General features: G+C 34.0%; 2 protein-coding genes across 3 annotated transcripts; one reads left to right on the top strand and one right to left on the bottom strand.

Annotated features, from left to right (window-relative positions):
* On the top strand, positions 4,682-7,077 carry LOC18612786 (cytochrome b5, seed isoform). Its single transcript, XM_007049716.2, has 3 exons — positions 4,682-5,004; positions 6,345-6,411; positions 6,519-7,077. Exons 1-3 carry the CDS (start codon positions 4,918-4,920, stop codon positions 6,770-6,772), a joined length of 408 nt encoding a protein of 135 aa, XP_007049778.1. The 5' UTR covers positions 4,682-4,917; the 3' UTR covers positions 6,773-7,077.
* Positions 10,955-15,723, bottom strand: LOC18612788 (BTB/POZ domain-containing protein At5g48800). 2 transcript variants are annotated; one of them, XM_007049718.2, is made up of 4 exons: positions 15,454-15,723; positions 14,647-14,713; positions 12,255-13,421; positions 10,955-11,909 (listed from the first exon to the last, which is right to left on the bottom strand). In XM_007049718.2, exons 1-4 carry the CDS (start codon positions 15,543-15,545, stop codon positions 11,373-11,375), a joined length of 1,863 nt encoding a protein of 620 aa, XP_007049780.2. In that variant the 5' UTR covers positions 15,546-15,723; the 3' UTR covers positions 10,955-11,372. The 2 variants fall into 2 exon arrangements, with proteins under 2 accessions (XP_007049780.2, XP_017984539.1); XM_018129050.1 differs by lacking the exons at positions 14,647-14,713; positions 15,454-15,723 and adding an exon at positions 13,612-13,776.

Below are 21,270 nucleotides of genomic sequence, written 5' to 3' on the forward strand. Positions count from 1 at the left end.
GGAGAGTCTTTGTTTGCAAATCTCCATAGTAGGCAACAACTCTTTAACAAAAGTATGTTACAAGACACCTCAAGCCTTTCTCTTCTTTTCTTATTCTAATTTTCTAATAGTTGCTATTATGTTAATGTGGCACGACCTCTATAAGCTACTTTTCGAAGCTTTGGCATTGCATAAACCCCATGGAATTGAAATGAAATGTCAATAACTTGACCGTTTGATACTTTCTTCTACAATACTAGCCATGGATAATTTTGTTGAAAGAATTGTGGGATTTTATTTTTCCATTTACTAAATAAACAAGATATTGAAAATAGATCAATCAAATTAAAGGTGGGTTGATTTAATTATTGAGAGGAATCAAACATAATGGGGATTTCTACAAGTGGTACTCTACAAAAAGAACTTCTAAAAGTTTGCAGTAAAATGTTCCTTTTACTTATGATGCAAGTAACATTATTTTATCTAAGGATAAAGACGATGAAGAAGATGATGATGAGTAAATTTAGTGATTGAATCAAATCTATTAATGTCATTTGCAATTTTAGGGCAAGATTTCAATTTTGAAATCTAATGGATTTGAGTTGAATTATGAAAAACTTTAAGAATTTGGACATCTATTTGATCTTTTAATGTTTTAATTAAGTAATTTTAGTTTAGTTAATAATAAAGAATAGAATTTATTTGGTATTAATTAATGTATAACATTAGATGTTGTTTTCTACAAAAATGAGGTAGTTTATTTTTAGAATTTATATTGGTCTAAATACCCACCAAGTCCCTGTACTCATGTATTTTATTCAATTTAGTCCCTATACTCAAAATCAAAGCAATTTAGTCCATTGATTTTGCAAATAGCTTTAATTTAGTCCCTCTCCTTAACAACATCCAATTTTGCCATTAAAAGGGATGACGTCAGCATTAACATGACACTTTTAGTGAAGTGGTACCTATGTGATGATGTGGTGGTGCCATGAGATACTAATATAATGACATGGGAATGCTGACGTGGCACTACATGCCGATGTGTCTATGCCATGTGGCAATGCTAATGTGGCAGATTAAGAAAAAAATTTTCTAAAAAATAATTTGCGTCACATTATAGGGACTAAATTGAACAAAAATCTATAATATAAGAACTAAATTGAACAAAATTGAAGTGTTTAGGGACTAAACACTTCAATTTAGTCCCTTGATTTTGATAATTGCTTCAATTTAGTCATTTTCCCTAATGGCATCCAATTTTGTGGTTAAAGGGAATGACATCTGAGCTGACATGACACATTTTTGTGATGTGCCACTGCCATGATGACGTGACAGTGCCATGCGAAACCGATGTGATGATTTGGCAGTGCCACATGGTACTAATATGATGACTTCGCAATGCTAATGTGTTTGTGCCAGGTGGCAATGTTGATGTGGTAGATCAATAAAATTTTTTAAAAAAATTTTGTGTCAAGTCATAGGAACTAAATTGAACAAAAATCTATAGTACAAAGACTAAATTGAACAAAATTGAAGTGTTTAGGGACTAAATTAAAAAAATATTTAAAAAATACAAAATTTTAAGTAGATAATACATATACTTATTAATAAACCAAATGTTTAACTGTAAAACATTTATGGTGTTAAAAAATATATACAAATATTTTCTTGCGCTCGACTATTTGGCTCATTAGTTGGTGCATGATCCCCCTGCCAAAAGAATAAAGTTTGAATCTGCCTTCCCTTGATTATAAATATATATATTTTTTCTTACTTGATTATTTGATTCCATAATAGGTATATTAATTTATTTATTTTACAAAAGTTAAGTTTGAATTTCCTTTTATAAAAAAAAATTTAATATTTTATCTTGGACATATACATATAGAAAGACAACATCATCATTTACACAAACCCTAAAAATGCTTAGAATTAAGGCTTCATTTTTATAATTATAAAAGGCAATAACTACTTTTTTCCTTGGCCACACCTCAATCTTCTTCTCCATTCTTTATTTTTCTCATTAGAAGTTTAATTCACCAATTAATTGTTATGAAATTAGGACAATGATGATAGATTTACGTTTCTGGATTCTGATTTCAATTTTTTTCTTAAATTCTTTTAATTTAAGGACTAAACAGCTTTCTAGTGACAGCATTTGTGCGTGTATGAGCCTCATTGTTTTTTATTTCTTCTTTTAAAAAAATGAAGAAGTGAGATATGGAGCTAGCGATAATTATAAAAATAATTTCTTGTTCTAACTTGCTTAATTTGGGCATGACAAATCTTTTATTACATTCATAGAATCTGAGTTACTCCACCCCTTCAATTTTTTGTTTATTTTTTATGTTTCTATTTTGTTTAATATTTCAAGTTATATTTTTTAGGCTAGAATTTCCTAAACTAAAGATTGCATATATGGCTGATAAAGTTAAATATAATTATAAATATTTTGTACCATTTTATTTTGTATTTGCAAATTTTTTGTAGATCCAAATTAATAATTTAAATTTAAAATTAGCAAAATTTGGTTATGATATTTGAACTTAAATAAAATTATTTTATAAGAAACTTTGAGTAAATTTAAATTAAAATTAAAATCTTGAAACGTAAATATGATGTCATTGGCCTAATTTCATAACAATTAATCAATGAATTAAACTTTTAATGAGAAAAACAAAGAACGAAGAAGAAGACTGAGGGATTGCCAAGAAAAAAAAGTAGCTATTACCTTTTATAACTACGAAAATGAAATCCTAATTCTAAGTGTTTTTAAGATTTGTGTTAATAATGATGTTGTCTTTCTATAAATATATATCCAAGATAAATATTAAAATTTATTTATAAAAAAGGAATTCAAACTTAATTTTTGCAAAATAGATAAATTAATATACCTATTATGGAATCAAATGATCAATAAGAAAATATATATATACATTTCTTAATGCCATAAATCTTTTATATTTAAACATTTGGCTTAATAATAAGTATATTTATCATCTACCTAAAGATTTATATTTTTCAAATTTTTTTTCAATTTAGTCCCTAAACATTTTAATTTTATTCAATTTAGTTCTTGTACTATAAATTTTTGTTCAATTTAGTTCCTACGACATGGCACAAATTTTTTTTTTGTAATTTTTTTTCTTAATCTGCCACGTAGCATTGACACATTAGCATGTCAATGCCACATCAACATTGCCACGCCATCATATTAATGCCATGTGGACCGCCATGTCATCACATTAATGCCATGTGTCATTGTCACGTCATCATATTAGTGTCACAGCACCAAAATGTGTCACATTAGCGTTGACGTCATCTCTTTTAATGGTAAAATTGGATGCTATTAAAGAGAGAAACTAAATTGAAGCAATTCCCAAAATCAAGATATTAAATTGTTTCGATTTGGAGTACTGAGACTAAATTGAACAAAATACATAAGAATAGGGACTCAGTGGGTATTTTGACCAAATTGTATTTGATGCATTGTACTATATAGTATTTATACACTATCAACGAACTAAATGTCACCATCTTATTAATAAATAAACTTAAAGTTAAGTTAAAAATAAATACTCAAAATTTTAAAAATATTTATTTTAAAAGATTTTTGAATTTTTATCTTTGTATGTATATTTATCAAATAACATTTTATGGTTAAATGATAGTGTATAAATACTATATAACATCAAATATAAACCCTTATTTTTAATGAATGTCTAAAAATTCATATTTTAAGATCATCCTAATATGATTTAAACTGATGCAGCATATATTTGAATTATCTTATATTTGTGTACTTTTAAACTTTATTTTTCTCAAAAGTGAACAATACGTAATATCAAAACTAATTAAAAAAATATATAAAAAAGCTTTTAAATTGTTTTAAAAAATTTAAATAAGCCCTTAAACTTTTATTAAGTTCAATCAAGCCCTTTATATTTTTATTTTGAACTAAATAAGCTTTTATATATTTATTTTGAATCAAATAAGCCCTTATGACTAATGATTAACTTAGTTAAAATGTTCTTTGTCATTTTATATCACGTGGTGCTAACGTTACATTATAACATATCATAACTAATGATGATATGATATATTGATATGTCATAATTAATGATGATGTGATATACTAATACGGTATTATAACATGACCATGTGGCATTTTTCTTTGTATATCAGTGTCATGTGAATATAAAATGACAAGTGATGTTTTGATTAATCATAATTAGTCAATCATTAATCATAGGGGCTTATTTGATCTAGAATAAAAATATAAAAAGTTTAATTGAACGTAATAAAATAATAAAGATTTATTTAAAAATTTTTTAATATTATACCAAAAAAATAATACCATAATTTCATTAAATATCTTCAAACATTACATCACAATTATTTATTAAATCAGATGTATTGGTTTGACAATCGACATTCATATTGATTATAAATTGATCAAATGTAATTTTGTCATGTACTCAAACATTTTATTCAAATAAGAAGGAACATGAATGACAAAAAAGTCAATATCCAAGAAATAATCAAAGAAAAACAAAAATCAAAGCCCAGCATCCCAATTCCCATTTAAGAAATCACAAAGGGAAAGAAAAGGCCAATCATGGAATAACATAAAAGCAAAGGGATCAAAATTGCAAACTCCTAAAAAGTCCAAGTAACATTAGGAGGGTAGTTGGTGACACTACCATCTTACCCACAGTTCTCAGTCTCACCAACCCCACAGCCAATCAGAATAATTTTCCATTGACCTTACCAACCAAACCCTCTCTCTGCTTCCCTTATTTTTATAATTATATTATTCAAAACCAACAGAGAGTCTGTGCCAACCACAAGGGAGCAACAATCAACTTAAATTCATTTTGATCAGCAAATCTCTGCTCTTCTCCCTCAAACAACCAAAAAAGAAGGGAAGAAAATATGGGTGGACGCGGAAAGGTCTATACTTTGGCTGAGGTTTCTCAACACAACAATCCTAAGGACTGTTGGCTAGTCATTGAGGGCAAGGTACTCTCTTTTTTTTTTTTGTGTACAATTTCTTATGTGATCCACTTTGGTCTTTACCCAATTCGGGGGTTGTGTTCTTTTTGGTTTAAAAATGGTTTATTTTATTTATAATTTGCAAAAGTTGGGATTTTAATTTAATTCTGATTTGCAAGTTTTGAGCGTTGTTGGATCTGGGGAAGTCTTTTTCTTTTAATTTGATTAGAAGGTGACATCTTCTTGTTTGTTTTATTTTTGTTAATTTGGTTCTGATCATAAGAAAATTTTGAATCTAAGTGGTTCACTTTATGTTTGACTTATCTCTAAAAGCTTAGGATGCTCCGCAGTTCATATTTCCTATATGAAAGACAAATGAAAGTGTAAAAAATTTTCAATTTTCTTCTTATTGGTGGATTGATAAGTCAGATTCAAAAATAATCATATGCAGTATTAAAAGCAATCTTTTGCTTAAATCTCATAATTTCTTTTGATCCTGATGGTTGCTAGAGCTGCATGCAAGAACAGGCCCTCTGCTACAGAGTTCCTTGGATTTGCTAAATTATCAACTTATTTGGTTGGTAATTATAACAATGAATACGCTGGCTTTGAATTAAGTTTCCCCCCTTAAATGCACTATATTTGATGAATTCTGCGTGTTGGAATTTGTACAATGTATTCTCTTTGTAGTTTGTAATTATTTTCATTAAGAGAGATCAGCCATTTGTGTGTATTCTTCCTCAAATTACAGTGAACATGTTGGTTTCTAGTACCATAGTGCCTATGTCTTGGTATGTAAAGGATGTTTTCGCTGTGTTGATATGCTTAGTGTTCCATTTCCTTGAAAAGTTTGAAAGTGTGGATGGTGATTTAGGTGGCTGTATTCTTTTATTGATGATTAAGTTGCTTGGGAAATGAACTAGTATTGTTGTAATGATATTCAGTGATTGGAGTAACAAATTCACTGCCTTAGTAGATAGCTTTTGAATGAGAATGACTTGAATTTTTGTATTTATTTCTCTACAGTTAGTGCTAACATTAAATATAACTCTCCTTTAATCTTTTTGGAGGTTCAGAAATCAGCAACATTATCAATTATTTAATACAAGTGTCTAGAATCTGTCATGAATAGGATTTTCTTTTAATTAATTCAAGGGGCTGTTAGCAGCAATAATGACAAGATGTACCAAAAAATTTTTGTGGGATCAAAGCCTGTTTGAAGGTACATGTAGCAGGATTCAGCTTTAGATATCATCTACGATTAATTTGATTGCATATTTTACTCCAGAGGTAACTTAGTTTTGATTTGGCACCATGCGTTTGTTCCATTTTTCTCTTTTTGAATTCCATATCTTCTGTGTGAGCAGGTATACAATGTGACTAAATTCTTGGAGGACCATCCTGGTGGTGACGAGGTCTTGTTGTCTGCCACAGGTATGAGAAATACCATAATTTTTTACCTATTGTGTATAATCTATGTGGAAATTATTGTAAGAAGGTTGAGAAATGGGAATAACCTTGGTTTGATGGATGGCTGGCAGGGAAGGATGCAACTGATGATTTTGAGGATGTTGGCCATAGTAGCAGTGCTAGAGCAATGATGGACGAGTTTTATGTGGGTGATATTGATACGTCAACCATCCCCACTAAGATAAAGTACACTCCTCCCAAGCAGCCTCACTATGACCAGGACAAGACCTCAGAATTTGTTATAAAGCTTCTCCAATTCCTTGTTCCCCTGCTAATCTTGGGATTGGCTGTGGGCATCCGCTTCTATACCAAATCACCAGCTTAAGCATCGACACCATAAGAGAGTCAGAGTCGGGAAAATCTTCGGAATAAGAATATGTTAGTTTAAAATTGTTTGGAACTGTCACATATTGTGGGATGGTTGGATATTTGCTTCTGATGGATATGTGCTTGTTTTGTCCTTGGACCAGTTCCCAGTGCCCCCTTTTTCTCCGTAAGATCTAAGATTGTTTCTTTTTTTTCCTTGAAATGCAGTTGGTAAAACTGCCTTTTCTTGCTCATGTGGTAATCTTAAAACTTGTCTCACTGAAAGCAGCCATTTTCAATCCAATGATTTGTTTGTGAGCTAAATTCAGGTTAAATGCTAGTTGTGGGCAGAAAGCCCATGTGCTCATAATGGACGCCTAAAGACGGCAAGTGCGAGTTCCCTTCAACAGTATCAAATTGTAACGGTAGCTTGTAAATTCATTAAGTAGAGATGAGAACAGATTACTTCGTGCTTCTTTTATTTTATACGTACATGAAACTGCCAAGATGAAGAAATAAACCCACGAAAATGGAAAACCATAAAAACGTAATGCGCGTGGGCGTAATTAATTATGTCAGATCTTAATGTTTGGATTCCTTTTTATTTTTCTTAGAGAAGGATTGAGATTTTAGACGGATATCAAGTTTGTCACAATCCAATTCTCGAGTTATGACCGGCACATGGATTTGCTCGTATCTACCATCCATGGCATATAGGTACCAACCATTTATATATATAAACCATCTTAGCAAATATAATCAAATGGGTCCAAGCGACCTCCAGTACACTGTGACAACATAGCTCATTATGTGTCTATACACTTTAAAATTCATCTTGATATTAAAATGGGTGGAGTAAAGAGATGAAACAAAACTGTTTACTTTCTTACTAAATTTTTTTAATGAGAATTTAAAACACACACACACACACAAGAATTGGGTTTTTTAGGCGATGGAGTGATGCTTAGGTATTTTCTTAAGAAATGGGAGATCGCTTATACTTGATCACTGTGAATTAATACTAGCATACGATATTTAAATCAAGGGAAAAATCATTTTTGCTTTTCTTTAAGAGATGCATGAATGAATCTCGTGTTGAATACAGTGCATGAATTAATACAGTGCATGTGTCACGTCAAGTGTTTCAAAAATTAAATAAGTAAATAATGTTTTAATCTCATATTAGATAAATAGGAAATTTTAAAAAACTTATAAGTATAGGTGTTGCACATTCTATCATACTAGCTTTTCGAGAGATGATAACGCTCTCGTGATAAGGTAAAATCAGAACGAGTTTAACTTAAATCTAACCCACACCAAGCAATTTTAAAAGAGAAAATAGGCAAAGTGGGCAGCACAAGGAGGGTATTGTCGGATTAGGCAAGAAAAACTATCAAGTGAAATATTTTAAAAAATCTAAATTAAATATTTCGATTTTACATTTAATAGATAAGATATCTTAAAAAATTTAATAAATATGAATATTATATATCTTATTAAATTAATCTTTTAAAAAAAATAATAATGTTATAAGATTTGTACTCATGTTGATTGAATTGACGTTGGGTATAAGGCATCCTGATATTCAACCACGAGACTTTTGACCTGCCACCATATATTTGCAATGAATCTTATGTACTTTTTTTTTTTTTTTGATTGTATTTATGGTTACAAAAAGTAATTTTATTTAAATGCATATTGATGTGGCTTAAATTATGTTTCTTATCGCACTTTTTGAGTAAAGGCTTGAGGTGATTTTTATGATTGTCAAAAGCATTTTTAATATCAAATCACTAAAATGTCTTTTTATATTTGTTTAATTATCAAATGTACCCTTTAATTATTCAAATAGTTAGAATTTAAAATAAAATTTTGCTGCATTTCAAGATAATAAAAATATAGGGAGAATATAATTTTTTTAATTTCTAGTTTGAAGCAAATTTAATTTAAAATTGCTAAAAATTGTTTTTAATGTACCTTTCTAAAATTTATTTTCACAATAATTTAATCCAGTTGCTTTTGTGCTGCTCAGTAATGGCTGACCTTTTTCTCAAGTTCTGTACCATTTAATTGATTCATAAGAACCTAAGCAAGGATCTCTTGTGGGTGCCATTGCCAATGGCTTCTCCTCTCTCTATGCTCAGCTTTGGTACAGTGTCTATTTAACAACAAAGTCTTTGGATTTGACGGAATAATGTTTGAACAGGGTCCAGGTAAGTCTTTCCCGGTGTGAAACCATACAATATAGATGGTAGTCGTTATGTCCTGAACCAGTTTTCCTCGAAAGACCGACATGATTAAACAGACGAAGCAGGCTCCATAGCCATTTACGGATACTATACCAACACTGAATGGGACAAAGGATTCCCCTAGATGACTACGAATCTATATCTGTTTATCCAAGTGGACTCTATAAACAGACAAACTCTTGAAACAAGAATACTCATTTCTCCAAAGATCCTTCATTGATTTCATCTCCCATGCCAAGAGAGTTAAAGAGTATAAGAACAAACAATGGGATGCAGTGTATTCCCTCTTCCTTGACTTTCTTTTTTTTTTTTTTCTTTTTGGCTAGTGAAGATCAAAAGATGGGAGGCATAGAAGGAGAGAAAGGTGTGCTGAAATTGGTGCATCCGGGCAGGCATGTGGAGATTCGCAAGGAGCCCATTACTGCTGCAGAAGTCTTGAAGAAGAACCCCAGGCACAGCGTTACTCGCCCGGATGTGTTTGAGTATCCATGGATTGTGGTTAGACCTGAGTCTGTATTAAATCTAGGGAGAGTTTTTTACATTGTTCCTAATCGTACAATCTATAAACTGATAAAAGCCAAGGGATATAGCATCCAACCTTCCATACAGCAAAAGCAGTCTCCCAAAAGTTACGTGCACAGGCAACTTCTCGAACAAACGTCACCGAGAAAATCATCTCCTGGGACGACACCCAAGCACCAAAACCACTGCCAATCCCACTGGCAACAATTTCAGGCCACTTGCTGGGAAGAGGCAAGTCCCCAGGAGAAAGCATGTGGTGAGAGATTCAACAGCCCATCACAATTTGAATCCCTTGCTGATATGATAACCAAGTACCAGAGCACTTACAGAGAGTTTAAAGAGATGTCAGTGACAGATTATACATCTGACTTTGAATCTCTGGACTATAAAGAGTACCATTTTGATGAGGTTAGCAGCAGTAAAGCAGCAGCCTTAAAACAGGATGATGCTCTAGGGACTGAATGTAAAGAACAGGTTAACATTTTGAAACCTTGCTTAAGGAAACATGACAGTGTCCGCAAGCAGCTTCATCTGAAAGTATCTTTTTTCTTGCCTACCAAATGTGAGGAACAGAAAAGAAAAGTGACAGAGTCAACAGAATCTCCAGGCTTTTTTACTTGTTGAATTCTGCAAATCAATGGATCTCTGCCTCCCCTCTTTCTCTATTTAAAAAAAAAAAAAACAAAGAAACCAAAATTTTCAAACATTGTTCAATGAAGCTTGATTTGTCCCTAACTATTGTCTTTGCCCCATGTATTTGTTCAATATGTCCTTTTCTAATTTTGCTCTATACTCAATTTTTAACATGAATGTGCATGCACTGATGCCATGTGCTCTTGTATGGATGTTCTCCTTATGATTTCTTCCTTTAAAGCTTGTGAACATTGGATTCTGAAAATCTCCTATGCTCTACTATGTGTCTTGATTGTACTCAAAATCATTACAAACACTGTAATGTCTACATTCCTAACAGCAAAGAGGAACATGATCAATAGTGAAATAAAGCTCACTGATGAATGTTGGCAAATCATTGGCCTAGAGAAAACTGGAACCTTTAACATATGCAGGTTGAGCCCTCTGCTAGAAAATTTCTGTATTAAAGCAAAAAACCACACAAATTTAAGATATAAAGTCAAATTAGCTGCAAGTGTGGGAGTGATCAATTGAACAAATGGAGAGCCTTGACTACTACTTGTGGACTTTGCAATTCTTGCCATTGATTGCAATTCAGAAGCCAGAAAGGAACTTAGGAGATTCATTAGAACAAAAAAAAAAAAAACAAAAGCTGCTGGTAAATACTAGAGCTGCCAGTGACTTTGGAATAGCTAAAAAATATTAACAAACCAAATCAAGAAAAGCAGAAAAAAAATGGGGTGGGGGAAGCAAAGTCTATCCAAAATTATATTTCAATGGTCAATAGATTATTTAGGAGCCACAAATGTCATTCAAATACTATTCACAAAATTTACTTCAGGGTACTACAGAGAAAACCAAATTGCCATCCAGGTCATGAAAGCCCATGATATAGGTTTCCACTTTGAAGAACTGCATGCACTTCTTGTTTGTTATAAAATGAAGTCATGCAATAAGAACATCTGTAAATGGACATTTCTGTGTATAATAAATTCTTCAGGTAAATTTCAAACTATATCACAGCTGTTTTCTACAGAGACCATAACTTGCAATAAGAGAAGAGCCCCCAATCTTGACTCTTGCTAACTCAAAGCATCACAACTCATATACAGTGTGGCCGAAAGAAAAGGTTAAAAAACATTAACATAAAAGGTCACCAAAACCATGGCCTAACTCAACAAATACAGGGAAAAGAATCCATGTAATTTTAATTACCTAATCAGTGCTTGCACATGTCCTCTCAATCACCTTAGAATCTGTTCTGTAGGACTGCCTCGATGGAGAACTTGATCCTCTTGAGGAACTATGTCCAAAGAAGCTTAGTTTACCAATTTTCTTTGAGAAAGAACTCATAAATTTACGAGAATGAGACTTTGCCATATCCCTCTTCATACAAACATGTTCTTTCTCTAGATCATTTAATCTCATCCGCAGCCGAGCAAGCTCAAGTTTTAGCTCTCGATTTTCTCGCCTCAAAGATGCATAGTTGTCTCTTGGAGACATTGCTGCACTGAGTGCACCACTGCTGATCCGCCATGACTGGTGATGCACTGGCTTGTGGTCATCGTCAGCATAAGAGCAGCACAAAGCATTTCGTAGCCTTAATTGCTCAAAATAAAGAACTTGGACTATTGATTGGAGGGGAAGGCGTTCATTTTGTGCAGCATGTGCACCAGCTTCCTGTGAGAGCTTTTGGAAATCAATCAGTTTGCAGAGCTTCTTCCTGTCTGCATCTGGTAAACCCTGATGAGCCTGAACACGCATTCATTTTAAAGTTAGAGAGTTGTAGAGCTTGATTATTGCTATAGATGAATGAATTATAGTTATATCTTAAATGAAGTTTCATACCCTAATCCAGGACAGAAGAATTATCTAAATTTGGTTTATCCTGGAACAGATTCTACCCTTTTGGGGAACCAATGATAAAGATGGTTTTTTATCAAGATTAAACCAACAAATATGTGTGTGATATGCAGAAATTTATTTATTTATTTTTAATATGGCATAAACTAATCTGAGTAACTCATTATATGTTAGTTTGATGCAAATGGCAAACAGGCTACAGATCTAAAAAAATGAAGATATCAGCATACATACTTTCAGGTAAATATCAATGGCTCGATATAGCCCATCATGGATAGTACGAGCATGTGCAGGTAAAGTCTCTGCAATTGCCATAAACTTTGCAAGCTTGAGGTTTGCATCAGGAGCAATTTCGGCAAGATAATTGTCCACTAATTTTGCGACTTTAAACAATGCACTTTGGGATGGTGAATGAAGACTATCAGATTCAAAAACAGATGCATCATCCATATCATCTTCACTATCATCTTGCTGTGAAAAATTTACCAATATCCTTTGAACTGTATCAACATCAAATAAAGTGTCACCTGCATGCCGAAAAGATGGGATCAAAAGGTCATCAAGAGTTGCAATATCCAACTGGGACCCAATTCTCCTCTCTAGATCAAGCCTACAAGCGATAGTGCAATCAAGCATCACTGCACTTCTAAGAAGTCCAAAAAGGAAACTGATAGGAACAGCAAGTTTCTCAACAGGTAAAAGGCTGACAACTGTCTCAACCACAAGTCGTTCATGCCCAGTTGAAACCAAATCAACTTTGGTCTGGCCAGATGGATTCCACAAACTGGATTTCTTTGTCAGCTCCTTCTGAGCATAATTTACAAGGGATGCACCAATACTCTCAGGACGGACACCACGACATTTCATAGCTGTCATGACTCTTTGATACAAATCAATTCGAATAACAGAAAGATCTTCTATCCACCAGTCTCCCTCACATTTGGCTTGCCTGTTCATATGAAGTCTACCTGAACTGCTGTATTCTAAGCGGGAGAAGCTTGAAGCAATTTGCTCTGCACAAGCCTTTGAGGCTATTGCATCTATGCAACGGCTAACTATTTTCAGCTCATCTGCAAGAGGAAGTAGGTTTTCACATTGCTGTAAAACTTCAACACACATCTCGAGGTTCTTGCAAATGATACTTTCAAGATACTCTTCAGCACGTGAACCAAGATTATCTTTTGAAAACTCCTCAGTCATTTCAAGGTAATCAGAAACACAACAGAGCTGAGCCACGTTTAAGGATGTAATTTCAAAGTTAATGCCATAACAGAATTTTGCTGCCAACTCAAATGACTCAGCACCTCCAGGTAGATTAAGAAGCTCCACCCTTGAGATATCAGAATCCCTATGTTCTGCAACTAGCTTTCGGATTCGCCCACTCCGAGAGACAAGAGGAAACTGCATATAACAAATATAGTCATCAGCATGAGGATATCCTAACATTAATCTGCACTTGGAAAAATATGAGGATATCCTAACATTAATCTGCACTTGGAAAAACATTCTTTTTTACTTCAATGACAACCATAACCTAATGTTGTTATATTGAAAGACATAACGAGCAAAGGGATCACCCTGAAAATAGTACTCTAAATTTTTCTGAGTCTGTTTGTACTTGTGAGCGTGGTCAAATTGGGAGCCAGTCATTCATCTTGCATAGCATTGCCTTGTGTTCTTTGCATTAATCAGCCAGCAATGCCACATAAAAGCAGTTAACTAGAATGAACACAAAAAGAAAAAATTCAAGATGCCAAATTTCTATACCAACTAGAAATTTGCTGAAGCACAATTTGATTCCTAACAAAACTGTATCAGGTTGCAATCAATGCTGTGATATTCTTTCCTTCTCCTGTCGCTCTCACTGTTAAACATATCAAATAAACATTTACGCATAAGCTGTGTGTTGTTTTGATCTTCCTAACATTTCTTTTTCCTGAAGATCCAGTTTAACTTGAGATCCACATGTCATACACCTTTTATCCTTACCTTGACTCAATCTTATCCCAAGGCGGCCCATGGAACTCCAGAAATTCAGAGCAAAAAGGCGAACATGTGAGACAAAATGATGCAGGATGACAGGATCTCCTAGTTTGTGCTTTTTGATTAGCAAGCAAGTCATGGCACAATAAGTGGACAAAAGAGCATCACCCAAAAACAGAAAAAGTTAAGAAAAAGAAAATAGACAACAATCCATAAAATGTTTATATTACACAACTAAGTAGTCCAAAACTGCGAAAAAGGAAGGAGACAGAGAGGATACGGTTCATGCATAACTGTGTACTGAAAGGAAGCTATATGATTCTCTTCAAAAGTCTGCTAAAATTTCCCTTTCTTTCTCTGTAGTCCATATTAATTTCCCAATTTTCCCAACCAAGCCATGATGCTTACTTGAGTATGCAGAAAACAAGTCCATTTTCTGCTATTTGCACTACTTTCAATGGGGCGACCAAGGAACAAAGTTTCAGATCTATACATGCCCAAGTCAATTTGAAGCCATTTATCTTTTTCCTAATTCTTTAGTTATACTGTGGGAATAATTGGAGTGCTTAGCCAATTACTAAAAACATGTAACAAAACCAAAGTACATGAACAAATTTCAGAAGTAAAGAACGCAACAAATTACCTTGTGTAGAGCAAATGTCCCTCCATTCACTTCTATAGTGATATCACTTGGAACATCCCGAAATATCCTACAATAACAGAACTTGTACTTATTACTAAGAGAAGGACCACTTTTGAATATGGGGAGAAAAACTAAAGGACAAAAACCAAAAGAGAGAGAGAGAGACTCTCTCTAGGAATATTCACATGTAGCTTTGCCCATCTCCAAAAAAGGAAAAAGCTGAACATCCAAGTCATGGTGACTTAGCGACTCAAACATAAAAGAGCGACCATCATACCCCAAAGAAAAGAATGAACATATATAGCTGGAAGACAAAAGAATATGGTAAATCTTGAAATAAAGAAGATCAAGGTAAAAATTTGTGTGTCCGAGTAACGCTTCAACCAAATGGGTGATTTGGGATTCAATTTTTGAGCAATCATCACTTGTAAATCAAAACAAAAATGTAGAGAAACTAGCAACTCAGCAATTCAACGCATGAATTGGAAAATAAGTGGAATAGAAAAAATCATGTACATAAAAGATCAACAAAAAAGCTCATTCCTTCAAGCAAAGAAAAATCTTAAACCTGAAGCAAACTAGAGCATCAAAATATTTGCAGCACATGAAAATTGAAACAAAAAGAAAAACATTCTTTGCATCACTACAGCAAGAATAACAGAGTGGCAAAGTGAGGAAAAGGAGAGTGGCCCGGTTTAACAAGGTAGCGATGTGTGTAAAAGATCAAAGCTCGGAAAAACACATTAAACAAAAACCATTAAGTACCCAATAACAGTTAGAAGAACAATGCGAGAATTAAACTTGTACCATTCATTGTAACGCTGCCTGGAACTCTTTGCCAAAGACAGCTGTTGCTGGTGGTGGTGATGGTGCTGCTGCTGCTGCTGCTGCTTGTCCATTGACAGAGAGAGTGAGTAGACTCGGGGGAGAGAAAGATGATGAGAAGTAAAAATGAGAGAGAAAGAGCAGAGGAGAGAAGGGCGGGGTTAAGGGAGAGAGACAGAGACAGAGTCCCAGTTGGAGATGTAGCTCGTTGCTTAACTTGCTTGGCCATTTTCGTCAAACTGCTGATCTTCAAACCATAGATTGCTATTGTCCAAGCCACTGGGCCTCTGTGGTGGGTCATCCTTTCACACCTCCCTTTCTCTCTCTCTCTCCTTTCTTTTTGTTCTATAATCTTAAAGATACGTTATGTTACTGTTCTCTTGATGCTTGGCTTTGTTTTCGTTAAGTAGGTAAAGAAGCGCAAAAAAAGGTTGTTTTGTATGCTAACTTTTGGTTTTTTTGGGCTTAAAAAGTCAAAACATCCCATTAGAAAATACGAGAAAAAAGCGGGAACAAAAGGGTGTTGTAATCTTTGGACATTTTTAGCTTTGCTTTTGCTCTTTCTCATCAAAAGCATCAAAAACTGTTAAAAACCCCTTTTCTTTTCTCTGTCCTTGCCCTGCCCATGCAATGCTTTTCGGTTTTAAGTCATGTTTTGGATATTTACATTCCCACCCATTCAAGTTATGACAATTTCAATTCACATCCCCACTCCTTTATGGACCCCTTTTTTGTCTCAGGATCATTAATTAAGATAAAAAGATTAATGCTAATTTGATTGGTTTAAGAGCCTTTGCCAAACCTCTTGTTCCAACCACCGAAAGGATTCCTTTCAAGAGTCAAAACTTCTATTTGATTGGGATTAGCACTTTCAGCTCATGTTTTTAGGTTTTTAATTAGTGGTGCCAAAAATAAATAAATGAAGTTGATTGTTGGTTTGGGAGGTTTTGATGTATCAATCCAAATTCATAACATGTACCAATCAAAGGGAAAATGCAGTCCATATGCTTTCATGATTGCTGCCTATGATATTCTATTATCACAGTACTAGTGTTCTTCTGAATAGTCAAGATGTTGATTAACTGGCTTTGGATTGTTGCAATCTAGCAAGATATCAAAAACCTTGACTGAAGAAGAAGGGGAATTGAAAAAATAAAAATAAAAATAGCAAATTAATATTAAAAAAAAAAAACACAAACTACTTGCCCTCATTTGTTTAGTTTTCACTTTCAACAATGATCCCTAGTTGCAACTGCTTTACAGGCACTTCACCACAAAGCATTAGACTACATTATTGAAAACAATGTGTAATTGTCTATGAATCAAATTGGGGTCCAAAAAGATGTCCAATCCTATAGATTGAATTAAGGGCTATGCACACCACAAATCCAAAGGGCATCATTGCCTTTTGCAAAGGGGAGCATTAACAATTAATTCCCTCTGGCAATTGACTATTCATTGATTTAAAAAAGGCTTGCACGAGAGACAAAATTGATGGAGTTTGACCCTGAATTTGCTTGCACAAAGTTGGGATTTTCTATAGGTTTTTTTTATAGTCTAGGGGTTTTCTTCATCAATACATGCATATCTTAGGCCATTCCTGAGGGGGAAGGAAAGATTACATATTTTTATAATGTTTTTCTTATCTGCAACTCCTGCATATTCTTTTTCTCCTTGTTTTCAGTTCATTAAAGTTTCATTTATGCTTGCCCTCTTCATTACTACCATTCGAGCAGCTCCTCCGTTTCTGCTAAGCTTTGCTGACTTGAATCATAGAATCTTGTTCATGTTTTCTTAGCAAAAATCTATTTCTCTGATTCTCCCTGGATATCTGCGCATCACTTTGCAATCCTATAAGATAACATGCCTTCATCTCATAGAAATATCAAAGTTATCTCCAGAAAAAAATGGAGAACAATAAGATGGATTGGCATATGATTGCTAACTTTCACTTAATTTCATTTATTCATTTATTCTTTTTTCTTATCAATTGCACTCGAACCAGTTAATTACATGCAGTCTTATAATTAAATGATACGTTAAAAACTACTTGGGTACATAGATTAAAAAAGAAAATTTTAAACCTTAAACTTCAGAGCAGTCGAATATATTCTTCCAATCTTTATTGGTTATTCACACTCTAGGGAGTAGGGACCCTCCTGCATTAGCGTGTAGGATACTCTGATTCCAAGTATGACTTCATACTTAAGCACACTAATTACTTGCTAACTGCCAGCCACTGCTTAATCCTCTAAAGAAAGCCTAAAATCAGGCAGAAAAGCAGTAGGCTGCTGACCCCAGCCTTCGGAATTAATTACCAAAATATTCTTTCTTACCTCACCAATTTTGTCTCAGATCAAATTAATAGTTTCACATAGCACAGACTTTTTTTTTTATTTTTGGTATTCACAATTGTGTGAAGAAAATGTCAATTTGTTCAACAAGTTCACATATCTAATGACGGTGATGGAACCTTAACATCTATGATTGGTTCAAGGGACCACAAATTCATGTATTTTTTGGTATGGTGTGTATATGTGGTAATGCGCATTTATTGTCAGGATATGATATTCTAACGACCCTTTGGCTGACTAGCAACAATCAAAACATTCAAATAATTATTTTGGTTACGTTGCTTTCTTACAAACCAAAACATTTTATGACCCATACCTCATAATTAAGCCAGTTGGAAGGTGTGATCCAAGAATGTAAACAACTTCAATTGTATGGGTTGTAACAGCAATACCAAGAAATGAGTGGAACTATGTGTAAATGTAATTACAATTCATATTTGGAAAAGGATAACAATCCGAACAGTGTTTAAGGATAATCTAAACAGGGCGTTGCCTCACCAAATTTCATCACTTTGATAGTGGAGTAAAGCAATGTAAAGGTAAGACAAGCCCAAAACTTGGGGAGGAGAGGAGGGGAGGGGAGGGGCGGGGCGGTGGGAGGTGGAGGTGCCACTTTTTGATAAAAATATTCTATCCTATCTTGGTGGGTCCTTGAGAGGGTCATTATTAGTGGGCTCCATTCCCATATAATTACCTTGCTCGATATCATTTGATATGATATCTCCCACTACCACCACCATACCTTTCATGCTCATGTAGATGTAGATAGGAACAAAACAAATTTTCTTTCAAGTCAAATGTCTCCAAACCATGTCTGGCATGAAAACGGTCAATCCTGTCATGCAAGACACATGGGCATCCATGGGAAGGCAATGGAGATTGGAGGGAGGACTTGATCTCTCTAAAATGTATTTTGTTCTCTCTTCTATTTTGCATAGGTACTGCTACTACTACTACTACTACTACTACTACTACTACTACTACTAATAACAATAATAATGTAGTATGAAAAGAGGAAATGTTGAAACTGAAATCTTCAACCAAACCGACAAACTTTTTCCTGAAAGGATCTAATCTAATCAAGGAAGACTTGGGAAAAAGAAAAATGTTTTAAGTTTGCTGTTGAAAAGAAACATGATGAATGAACTCTACCCCAGTCCCATCATCACTATTCAGCACGCGTTTTCTTCCTTGTATACTTTCAAGTCATTGTTTCTAAGACAATATTATTATGGCATCCTATGTTCCAAAAACATGTTAAAAGGAAATTTCGGGTATGGCTTAATTTGTAGTAATCAAACTCCAACACATTCATGCATCAAGTAAAAAACATTATTATTGATTTTAAGATGTTCAATTTCATTATATGTGGGGTTCTACTTTCCAATAAAGGCCTTCACCACAGCAAGTGGGTGTGGCGTCCAGTGTTCGAGCATCAATTTCATATATACAAGAATTTCATCCTCGCTATATATGTCAAGGTGGATTCTTTATTATTAATATTTTTATTTAATAATAGATTAATAAAACAAACCATTATATTAAAAATTTTAAATCCTTTCAATATTTTTGATAAAATTAAAGTTTTTTAAAATTTATCACTTACAAGGTTTCTTAATCAACTCTTTTGTCTCTCCCTCTTTTGTCACCGTCGTCAACCCTAAATTCATCAAGGAGCGTTCTTGCAGCATGGCAAACAATTGGCTTCAATTGAGAGTTGTCTCCCCACTTTGGGAACAAGTTTAAGTTTTAATGGTATGTTATTGATATTTCTTGTCCATTCAAGTTTATGAACAGAGCTTAATATTGGATTTCACTCCCGGGTGAAGCATGGGTAAGGCTCCAAATTGTCATTGACCCATTTTCCAGGTAAAGGTAAAGCCTATCCAACGAACATGGCTACCTGTTGGCCCAATGGTATGTTAGCATGCCGCCTAGTCGACTCAGATTGAAGATATAATCTCTCCTTCTTTCCTTCCTCTATACTCGAGCATGTTATGCTGGGCTGGATCACCACAAGGTTAGGGTCAAGAGATTCAAAATTGTTGATGTCAGAGCCCGAGGAGCATTTGGATCTTGGCCAGGTTGATGCTTTTTTCTTTTTTTTTCATTTCAGGTTTTTTTTTACTGATTTAACCACAACCATGACATAAAATTATCATACAAAGTACGCCAGGAGGTATATGGCAAAGAACAAATACAAGTGACGACCATAAGCAGCTGATATTCACAAAAAAATATACTGTTGAAAGATAGATGCAAATAGTACGTACAGAGTATAAACTTTTTTGTACAATGCTGCTGGGGGGAGGCATTGGGCGACCTGGTGGCAGAGGCTTTGCTCAAGTGGTAGGCAATGTGGACTTTGTAACAATAGATGCTCTACCCGGTACTCACAGGCCTCGGAGCATCAAGAACATCTTTGCCCATGCATGGAACTGCTCTCACATCATCATATGTCCTGTTCAGTTGCCTTCTTTGTAGCTCTTCAACATTTCTTGGGGAAGAAGTACCCAGTACTCCGTCTGGTGATCTGTCTTAAATGATCTGAGTTCCAAGGAGAATAACAACTTCTTGAACAGTTCACGCGAGGCAAATCATCTGCACTGCTTGTGGAAGGAATTCTGCCCAAGATACTGGTTTCCCTTGGTTCAGGCATTTGCTGCCATGCCTCTTAACTGTTAAGTGGAGGCTGACCTATTCTTGACAACTCTTCGAGGAGGTCCATGGCCTTCTGGTTATCATCACTCCGAGCCCGTCTAAACACATTTTTTTTGCCTGAGTTTAAATCGAAGGTCATCTATACCGATGTGAACATCTTTATTCATTACTATATATAAAAGTAAGATTTCAGTTTCACTGGTCATTTTACTTTCATTTGGCCTTAATTCAGGGCCTAATTGAATGGCCCTCACAATTTTTTTTTCCAGCCGCATTTTGATTTTTTTAGTTATAAAATAATAAAAAATACCAGAAGGGAAAAATCAAAATAATCTGGCCATGTTTTTTTTTAAAAAAAAAAAAGTGAAGAGAAAAATGAGGGAGGTAGAGAAAATCAAAGAAAGAAAAACCGAAACACAGGAAAATTTTGGCAAAAGAATTTCACTTTGATGCAGACTAAACCACTTGATTCTCCAGAACCTAAAATTTGGATATTTACATGTTCTAAGTCCTTAAGTAATGGAAGCTTTCATATATTTGTCAACTAAGCATACTCAAGGAGGAATTTGAAGGATAAAAGTTGTTCTAGCATGTTGTGGTTGGATTTATCATGTAAGTGCAAATATCATTAATAAATAATATAATAAAAAGTAAAATTTATTCTCTCAGAGAATTGTCCAACTTTTTTATTAAGTATTAAAATTAACACAACTTAATCTTATCCAAACAATTGAATTTAAAACCACAAAAAATTAAACAAAGTAAAAGTAAAACAAAAAATAAC

This window comes from Theobroma cacao, chromosome 1 (assembly GCF_000208745.1).
Source record: "Theobroma cacao cultivar B97-61/B2 chromosome 1, Criollo_cocoa_genome_V2, whole genome shotgun sequence".
Classification (NCBI taxonomy): Eukaryota; Viridiplantae; Streptophyta; class Magnoliopsida; order Malvales; family Malvaceae; genus Theobroma; species Theobroma cacao.